Raw genomic sequence first — 10,271 nt, 5'->3', positions numbered from 1 at the left:
AGTCTCTCTCTATCTTGGCTTTTGTGATTTTCTTTCACAAGATATTTTCCATCTGTAACTTCAAACGGTTTACAGGGAAAACCCAGAAGTTTGACGGGGTGCATGTTCGTGAGATAAAGGTGGCTTGAGGTTTAAGGCAGTTTTCAGAATTAATACTCCTTCATGCTCATGGTTCAAATTCAGAAACTCTCTGAAAGTGTGACTTTTCACAAGTGACATGACAGAATTTGGTATTCTTAACACAAATACTATAAATAAAAAAATACACAAATTTTTAAATGATTCAACCTTTTATTGACATTTCATTTTCTTTTACATAAACTTTAAGCTCCACAACTTTTTTTTTTTTTTTTTAATAATCAATCTTTAAACTACAGTGATTTTAATAGACAGAGAGCGACAGTAAAGAGCGGCGCGTTGAGTGTTTTTTTCCAACTTCCAAACCTCAGAATAAAACCACAGTGTGAAATTTAACAAATAGCGGTTTGAATGAGAAACATACAGTTTATTCAAGCACGTCGCGTTTTAACTACAAAGACAATGTGCAGAGGAAGCGACTGCAGGAAATTGCATACCAGTGATTTCTTTTAAGGACTTTGTTTTATTTATTTTTGCACACTTGAATATTTTAGATTGCAGAAAGCCCTCCTTCCTGAAAAAACTATACCCTCAAATTTGAGATAGATAAAGATACATGCAAAGAAACATGGCATTTTATGTGCCATTTATTGCTTTATCGTGGTACAGCACAGAGGCGATAAGGTTTGGGGGCCCGAGCTACTCCCAACTTGAACTCCAGACTGGGCTGCTCTCCAGCAGGTGCAGTGAATGAAAATCTCTGGAGGAGGGAGGTAAAGAACAGGAATAACTCCATCCTGGCTAGCTGTTCCCCAAGACACACGCGCTTACCTACGAATACACCAGAAGTTGAGTGATTTCATTCACAAGGACACTTAATTCACAGATATTTTTGTAGTTCTGGGAAAACAAACCTAGCATACAAAACTTATTTTCACACATGAAGTCTGTAAAATGTTGGGGAAAGCATTTCAGGACACTGGCTAAACTTGCCATATCTCATGTGTAGCACACAACGGGACACATTACTGGAAATACTCTTCTTTATTTAGAAGAAGGGTGCCAGCAAAAAAAAAATGCACACCTTTTGTACTAGGGACCCGGCAGGTTAAAGTTTAATGCTATGAAATTTGCATATGCATATGCACTTCAATCAGGGAAGGTCTTCAACAGATCAGAGTCTTTGTGGGAAAACTGGTGTTTTGCTTCCTATCTGAACCCTTTCTGGTGTTCCACGAAGCTATAACATTTTATAGTGCCCCATAAAACACATACCCCTAAAAAACATGCAACTGTGTTACAGGATATGTGGAGTAACTACTGACTAACCTGCAGCGAAAGGCATAAAGGCTTCTCTCTTCCTGAATTTACCATCCTGGTCCAGAAAATGTTGAGGGTTGAAGGTGTGTGGAGTTTCCCACATCGATTCATCACACAGGACCGAGTGCAGTAAAGTTATGATTATGGTACCCTGAAAAAATACAATTGAAGTAAATGATTATTTTAACTGTTATTTAATGTGTTTTTAGTATTTTACTAGTTTCTTTCTAATGCAAGTTTTGAAACAAAGTTTTGGACAGAATCAAGAATTCTCAAGAATTTAGAAACTTAAAAATGGCAAAAATAATAAAATGTGCAATTGTTAATTGTGTTAATTTGCTAGTTGGTGGAAAATCAGCTCATGGAAGAAGCTAATTCCTATAACTAAAGAGCAGGGCTATTAAATGGATTATTGTGTCACATTACACAATTATCCATCCATCCATAATCTCTGTCCTGGGTCTACCCCGAGGCCTTCTCCTGACAGGGCATGCCTAAGACACATCACTCAGTACTACAGATCCTACAGATGCCCGAACCACCTATACTGGCTCCTTTTGACAGGTAGGAGTAGCAATCTACTCTGAGCCCTCCTCGAATGTTGGAACTTGTCATCCTGTGCTACAGTAGAGTGACATCCCATCTTTAATCCATAAAGTTTAATATGATGTTGGCCCAACCTTTGCAGCTATAACAGCTTGGACACTTCTCAGAAGACTTTCCAGAAGGTTTAAAGGTGTGTTCATGGGATTTATTGACCATTCTTCTACAAGCATATTTGTGAGGTCAGACACTGATGTTGGACGAGAAGGCCTGGCCTGCCATCTCTGCTCTAATTCATCCCAAAGGTTTTCTATCTATAGGCCAATGTGTGCAGGCCAATCAAGTTCTTCCACATCAAACTTGCTCATCCGTGTCTTTATGGGCTTTGCTTTGTGCACTGGTGCACAGTCATATTGGAACATGAAGGATCCAACCTCAAACTGTTCTCACAATGTTGGGAGCATGAAATTGTCTAAAATTTCTTTGTATGCTAAAGCATTAAGAGTTCCTTTGAATGGAACTAAGGGGCCGAGGTCAACTCCTGAAAAACAGCTCCACACCATAATCCCCCCTCCACCAAACTTTACACTTGGCACAATGCTGGCACCTGACACACCCAGAGAACACGTATCCATTGCTTTGGAGTCCAGTGGCAGCGTGCTTTTCGCAGCGTGCATCTGTTGGGTTTCCTTTGCTCTTGGTGATGTCAAGATTGCAGCTGCAGCTCTATTCCATCAAGTTCTCTGTGCACTGCTCTTGGTCTAATCTGAAAGCCACGTGAAGTTTGGAGGTCTGTAGTGATTGATTGTTTGACTCTGCAGAAATTTGACGACCTCTGTGCTCTGTGCGCCTCAGCATCCGCTGGCCCCCACTATGTGATCATGGCTGTGTTGCCGTCGTTCCCAATTGGTTCCACTTTGTTATAACACCACTAACAGTTGACTGTGGAATATTTAGTAATGAGGAAATTTCATGACTGGACCTGTTACACAGGTGACATCCTATCACGGTACCACGCTGGAATTCACTGAGCTCCTGAGAGCTCCCAGTCTTTCACAAATGTTTGTAGTAGCAGTCTGCATGCTAAGGTGCCTGATTTTATACACCTGTGGCCATGGAAGTCCCAGAAAGACCTTGATTTAGTGATTTGGATGAGTAAGTAATTACTTTTGACAATATAATGTATTTATGTCTGTGAAGGTTGTCAGTCATCCAGGTTATGGTAATCTAGTGCACTTGGAAGGAAAAGTGACTGGACTTCTCTAAGTTTCGTGAAGGATCCTGCAACACGGGGCAGAAAACGTTCCCTCCAAGCCACAACAGAAAGAGAAGGAGCACACAGATATAACGAACGCTCTTAAAGCATGTGGTTATCGAATCAGCAAAGATACTGTAAAAAAGGTCAGACATCAACTAGGGAGAAACAGAAGGAAAACAGAATAGCATTGTCAGCACTGTCATCTCCTATCATCCCTTTATCAGAGAAACTCAGGAGAGTCTTCTCCAAACACCTCATCCTAGTGTACTTCAGACCTTTGGCTCATGTGATTAGGCAGATGATCAATAGTGGGCCAGTGACCCTCTTAAGGGACATTCCTAATAGGGCTTAAATCCGGGACTCTCCACCAGAAGCTTCTCAGATGAGAGGTGAAAAATCTTCAAGAAACTTAAAGAAGTTCCTGAGATAATGTATTTATATATTTATACGCCTCTAGAGTTGGCGTATAAAGGAGGATTTCTAGTATTTTAAGTGAAATACCCAAATTCCCAGCATGTTTTCGGTTTTGATTATTATTATTACATTTAATCTGTCTAAAAACATTCTTAATTATCTGATAAAAGGATAGGTCATTTCAAAAAATGACAAAAACCTCAACTGGGAAACAACATGTGGGCTGTATACCTTTGGGATTGCGTAGTTATCCAGTGTGGTGTCTTTGCTTGTCATGTGAGCCAAATTGAGGGGGATGATGTTGGCCATTCTCTGAATCTCATGAATGACAGCATCAGTATAGGGCATTTTTTCTCTGTCACTCATAGAGGGCTGTTTGGATGAACCAACCACAGCATCTATCTCAGCCTGGACTCTCTCTGCACAGTGAAAACAGGAAACAATGTGAGTCTGTGTGCAGCATAGATGACTTACAGGGAAAGTTTACACATCCTACACACATCCTCTCACAATACATATGATCTCTTAGGGACCCCCTGAGAATATAAAGAGATGGCAAATTGATTAGAAAATATGTAGTAAAGGTGGATGTGATTCATAAACACACCTTGTATGTCAGGGTAGTAGATCATATAAAGCAGTCCCCAGTGTAAAGTAGTGGTTGTAGTTTCAGTTCCAGCACCAAAAAGATCCAGAGCGCAAAAACACAGATTTTGTAAATCAAAACCAGATTCTTTGTTCTCCTTCTATAAGTGCGAGAGAGGAGCAAAAATGTGTTACATGGTAACAAATCACACATTTTATTAGAAATGTAGACAACAGACAAGGAGCACTTCACTCACCTCTCCCATTTCTATGAGAAAAGCATCAATGTAATCTCTTGGTGATGAAGGGTCAATATTTTCTTTGTGTTCATTGATCTTGACCTTTACAAACTCTATTAACTGTTGCACCAGAAATAATATTTCCTTGTGAGATCCAGGAATCCACTTCATCAGCCAGGGCATTGTGTTGTACATCTACAGAGTTCGAAGACAGTTTCAGGTACACCTGTTGACTACTGGCTTTTACACCAGATAACTCAAGAACTACAGATATTTGGAAACCCCTACTATACTTCAAATGTCATGAAATATTAGACCTCAAAACACAAGGAGATGTAAACAAGAACTGAGGTTGTTTTTCTTTTCTCTTAAGAAGTGAAGATATAAATTTCTTGACCTCCTTTCAGATTCCCCACACTAGTCCTTTAATGTATATTTTGTCCTCCCTCCAGTCACCCCCAACCGGTCACGGGAGATTTTCAACCATACATACATTAAACAAAAATCACATTGGGGAGACAGGTCAGAACAGGTAGCGTAAAGAAAAACAATGAAATGTACGAGACAAAAGGGCAGTGGAGGAGAAAAAAAGAGAACTGTACTCAGACTGAGCTCCTGATAGGGGATCAGTATGAGAACAGAAAACAAAAACTCCTCAGCACAGAAGCACATGAATCTTCACATCGTAAGACCATGAAAACACGTGACAAGCAACAGGGGTGGGTGAGTAGGTTTAGAGTAAGGCAATGTAAACAGGTGGTTGCCCCTCCCTGGGCCTGGTTCTTTCTGAGATTTGTTTCTGTAAAGAGGGAGTTTTTCCTTCCCACTGTTACCAAGTGCTTGCTCATAGAGGATCATCTGACTTTTGGGGCTTTCTCTGTATTATTGTAGGGGTCTTTACCTCACAACATAAAGCACCTGGAGGCGACTGTTGATTTAGTGTTGAAAATAGAGCTGAATTCAATTGCCTAATCTAACTAAACATAAAGTAGTTAGAACTTCCCCTTAACTAGAAACAACAGTTTCATGTCATACAGAAATTTTTGGATTGGAAATAAAGCTACTGTTGGCTGCTTGTTGACTGATTTAGCTGATTTTTAAGTCGGATGTCCTTATTTATGCAACTTCAATGGGATTTATGTTTCAAACATAAAATAATCTTTTGCTTGTTTGGTGACTGTGTAAACTTTTATACTATGGATCCTACAATTGCAGCAAAAATACAACTGGTTAATTTTAACAATATCAGAAACACGGACAATTTTAGTGCCAGATCAGTACTTTTACCTTTGACTCATAAAATAGATTTCACACAATAATATTTGTGTACATTTACATGACTCATAGTTTGAATACGCACCTTTTAGTTTTAGTAGTCTAACATTACTGTATTCGTTTTCAATAAAATTTCTTCGGCAATGTTTCAAATTAAACACATTTTAGTTACAGAATAAAATCCAGTTATGAATAAAATTATTGGATGTATTCTCACCTGTACTGACAAACTTCCCTGTAAATGCATAATCTTGTTGAATTTCTGGAGAATAGACTGAAATTCCTTGTCAGTGTAGTCGAATCGATTCCCAAACACCAAACAGCAGATGATGTTGGACACAGCGTTGTTTATCAGTGACTGGGTATTAAAGGGCTTTCCTATAAAATACAGAAAAAAAGACTGAGGAACCCTTGCATCGTGTCATAATAATAAAGAAAATTGGGACCCAAAACATCACAAACAAAACATCAAATATGATGAGTCACTGGACAACGCATGTTACACGAATCACATGCAACAGGTGTCATGATACCTAAGTACACAATGTATGTAGCTGTTGGTGCATGCGTTTGTCTTCAAAGTTGAAGGTAGTGTGAGTTAATTTTTTTGTGCCTTGCTTATCTGCAAAAGCCTCTATGAGGTACTGGCACTCCTGCTGGATGGATAAGTCCAGGGTTTTCTTGCCCAGACCAAAGTTTCTGAGAGTGTGAAGAGCAAATCTCCTCTGTTGCTTCCATGGATAACCATTTGACATCACAAGACCTTTTAGGAACATACAGAAACATTAACTCCAAAATGGTGTAAATTGAGTCTGATGTTGTTCAACTTCAAATATGAAAATACAACCAACTCCACCTCTGTTTCCTGTTAGTTCAAATATAGGTATGACAGGACGATCAATTAAGTCTTCTCCTTTTTGTACCAAGGCCTCTTTCACAGACTTGTAGCCATTCACGACCACAATTCTTCCACCAAATAGTCGCAGGCTGAAAACGTTTCCATACTTCTCTGCAAACTGAACACAGGCATTGACATTGTGGTTGACCACTGAGTGGACATATTTTTTAAGAAGTCACTGTCATGTGATTGCCCATTTCAGTTTTAACCCCCAAGTTTAACTGTTTCTTATCAGCTGCTGAAATCTATTTCAAAGTATCATTTCTAATGCTGGTTGGATTTTTCAGTTACCCTTTTGTAAAATCTTGAGGACAAATTACTTAATCAACAATATAAAATTAATAGCATGTATCAATATTGTCCCCCCCACCCCGACCTCCAGCAAAGACAACAAAGGGGAATCTGGAATAGAGTTCAGTTTGGTTATCTTGCATTTAAGTTAATAATTTACTATTTACCTGACATGTTTAGGACTTTTTTTTTTTTTTTAAAAAAAACCCCTCACATTTACAGATTTACTTAAATCAATATGCAAAAAGTGCAGTGTGATATCTCTGAGTGTTGTTTATGCTTCTGACCCTTTATTTTCGACTACACAGCAATAAAGATACCTCTGCAAACTGCAAGTGAAGCCTGGCAGGTTGGATATGCCAAAGATCACCAATGAAAGCAAGAGCCCACGGTCCAGGAGGAAAGTTTTTTGGCACTCGGTTCTTCAAAAAATCAGTCAGAAGCAGGAAAACGCACACAAATAGTAAAATGCTCCTGCCGTCAATCCACTCCAGGCCAAGCACGCTGTATATTGTCTCCATAGCTTTACTCTGTTATGCAAAAGTAACTCAGTGTTTTCACTTTGACCCACTGGAAACAAAGTGCATTCAGCTAGAGGGACAGAATATTACAGTTTTTCTTAAATGCTAAAACACATGTCACAAACGTTACCACCAGGTCCCCCAATGTCCAAACACAACACCCTTCTCTAAAGCTACATAAACACAACCACACCTTCCCACTGCAAAACTCAAACTCCCACACCAAGAGAGCAGCTCGAAGCTGTCAAAACTGTAAACACTATACACAGCATTACACACTACAGCAAAACAATTGAAAACACAATGCTCAATTTGTGCGAAGGTTCTTTGGTTCATAACTGCCAATGCATATTTTTATAAACTGTACAGTAACGGATCGTCATAGAACCCTGCAGAGGATTAGGCATTTAGATTTGTGAGTTTCACATGAAGACTATAAATCTATAAAAACATCCTGCATGTACGTACACTACTGTAACACAACTCAATGCAAAAACAGAATCTATCGCACACAACAGTACTCTCGGAAACATGATCAGGGTGTGAAGTCTTTTTTATTGTCTACACGGTCTTTTTACAGTATTACACACAGTCACTGTGCGGCATCATGTCGCCGAGCTGCATTGGGCCACATCACCTCATCCACATCACAGGCTATATTGTCCCTTGCTAGGCACCGCGGGAAAAACGCCCTGGAATGGCGAATCCATTGTGATTGTTTGGCATCTTCACCAAACTATGCTTTTATAGGTGGGGTCACATCATTAGCAACAGGTGTCTTCAATTTTGAGTCGTTGTGTGTAGTGACTGACGCCAGGTGTGTTCCCTGTGTTCAAAGATTGGTGACTGTGGCAAGCATTTTGCATCACATGGGCTTTCATTTGAGAATATGAGCAGAGTTGTTTTGCAACATGTGTTTTAGCAAGGAAAAATGTGTTTAGATTTATGAGTACAGAGGGTCGTGTTTTGTGAATTGTGTCTTCATGTGACATGTGTTTATGGTACTGGAATATGGTGGCTACATTTAGTAAATGTGTTTAGACTACTGGTCATTTGGGTTACAGGATTGGCTTTTGTGTTTTAACATTTGAGAAAAACTGTATATAACCCAGCCCAAAGTCCAGATAAAACCCTGATTACACTCCTAGGTGTTAGAATCAAGGTTTTGGTTTGTTTTTCTCCTGTAAGTTCAGTGAAACATCTAGTTCTGTGACTCAAATTAGCAGAATTGTGGTTTGTCATACAGTGACCGGATGTCTATGCTCATTATCCTTTTTTTTTTAAATACAAAAACCCAACCAAGGAGATAAATAATGAAGTCAGCAAAATGAATATTTTTAGCAGCAATGATGCCTTCCCTCAGAGGTTGTCTATGATTAAATGGGAGTGCTCTTGTCCCATCGTAGTAGCCAAATATCTCCAGATTACAGTCCAGGTTAATGAACACACCATACTGTTTGGGTAAGCCAAATATATCTGGACAGGACCACAACATGTGTGACACTGACACTTTTGCAATACCACATTTGTCACACATGGGGGAGACAGTGCCAAATGTTTTGTTAAGTCTTAGCATAGTGGAGCTTATGCAAGACTTTAAATTCAATCAACCTGGAATTGACAAAAAACCTTTGGAGGCTTCACTAACATGGTTGTGCTAATTGCCATAACGAAAACTGGAAGCTAAATGTTTGGGAGTTTGTGGCATTGAGAAGAGGTCATAAAAAAGCATGACTTATTTAAAAAAAGCATGAATTTGGGAACAGAGCCCCATCCAAAATGTCTGATTTGGAGGTAGTGATAAAAATATGACTGATGAAAATGCAAACTATTAATCCAGTTGTTTTTTTTGTTTTGTTTTTTAAATAAATGACACTGGTGGGAAAATGGATAAGATAAGAAAGAGTCATCAAGAGTTTGGGTTTACAGGGAGTTTTAAGAACAAGGAACGTGAACAGCAGAAAAATCAGAAATGTACCCCCAAATCATCTATGAGTGGCATAAATTCACTTTTACTACAGCTGAATTTCCCGACAGCACGCTAAATGATTTGATACATTCCAGGAGATAGGAGATAAACACTGTTGGTTCAGACAAGCAAGTCATCAGCACACTAATTCACAAGACTTTCCATTCTTCCAGATTTTTACACCATGAATTCCTGGGTGACTTCTGTTAACCTATGTAGTGCAGTTTTTCTGTGGACAACTTTGTGGTCACAACACCCATGAAAGTACACCGACGGCTTGCGTTAACCCTCTGACGACAAAATTTACAATGCCCAGACCCAAGGAGACACGTGGATGCTCGTGATGTGAAAGTACAATACTGGTGTGAATGTGCATGCGCATCTTTTTCTGTGTCAGGTCTGATGCCACAAAAGATAGCGGCATGAGAAACATTTAGCTACCACAGACCACAGAGCTGTTCAGGGTGTGGTACATGATCTGGGTCACTAGTTGAATGACTTAGCAGAAAACACACAACCAGGCAGTGACGCATGTCTGGCAAAGGTCTAGGATCTAAAAGGTCCCTTTTCTTAACTGATGCACCCGTACTAGCCTTTGTGATAATAATTAAGTCTTCCGCGCAATAAGCTGGGAAGGGATTCTCCTATAGGACCACAATGGACAACGAGGGAGGCTGCCACCTTAAAAGGTACCAAAATAAGGCATGCACAGATCAAAAAGGAGTGCTTGGCTGTGGTTTAGGCATATAGAGCGCTCCCAAAATAACTTTAGCCTGTACATTTCATTACACAAATAGACCACAAGCCATTGTTTCCACACTTGAAAGGATACTGTTGCAATGGCTTTTTGTTAATGAGAATAACAAACTTCAATGCACAG

The 10,271-nt window shown here is 39.5% G+C and overlaps 1 protein-coding gene across 2 annotated transcripts; it reads right to left on the bottom strand.

Annotated features, from left to right (window-relative positions):
* Nucleotides 1–386: 386 nt before the first annotated feature.
* Nucleotides 387–7,422, bottom strand: LOC146362038 (cytochrome P450 2J4-like). Of its 2 annotated transcripts, none has more exons than XM_084921185.1 (9): nucleotides 7,222–7,422; nucleotides 6,569–6,728; nucleotides 6,326–6,475; nucleotides 5,930–6,090; nucleotides 4,456–4,632; nucleotides 4,221–4,359; nucleotides 3,845–4,032; nucleotides 1,408–1,549; nucleotides 387–909 (listed from the first exon to the last, which is right to left on the bottom strand). In XM_084921185.1, the coding sequence occupies exons 1-9, from the start codon at nucleotides 7,420–7,422 to the stop codon at nucleotides 734–736; spliced, it is 1,494 nt and encodes a 497-aa protein (XP_084777311.1). In that variant the 3' UTR covers nucleotides 387–733. The 2 variants fall into 2 exon arrangements, with proteins under 2 accessions (XP_084777311.1, XP_084777312.1); XM_084921186.1 differs by having other exon boundaries at nucleotides 6,345–6,475; nucleotides 6,592–6,728.
* Nucleotides 7,423–10,271: the final 2,849 nt, after the last annotated feature.

Source organism: Perissodus microlepis, chromosome 23, assembly GCF_051167445.1.
Source record: "Perissodus microlepis isolate ML-2025 ecotype Zambia chromosome 23, ASM5116744v1, whole genome shotgun sequence".
NCBI lineage: Eukaryota > Metazoa > Chordata > Actinopteri > Cichliformes > Cichlidae > Perissodus > Perissodus microlepis.
The sequence above is the reverse complement of the archived record's forward strand: the minus strand, read 5'-3'. Positions and strand labels throughout refer to the sequence as shown.

Bases quoted from the DNA above. Each gene is read 5' to 3' on its own strand.
- LOC146362038 (XM_084921185.1), bottom strand. From the start codon at position 7,422: ATGGAGACAATATACAGCGTGCTTGGCCTGGAGTGGATTGACGGCAGG. The intron at 4,633-5,929 runs GTGAGAATACAT...CGAACTCTGTAG, and splicing joins AGGGAAGTTTGTCAGTACAG to ATGTACAACACAATGCCCTG. The intron at 4,033-4,220 runs GTGTGTTTATGA...TTCACTGTGCAG, and splicing joins CTACTACCCTGACATACAAG to AGAGAGTCCAGGCTGAGATA.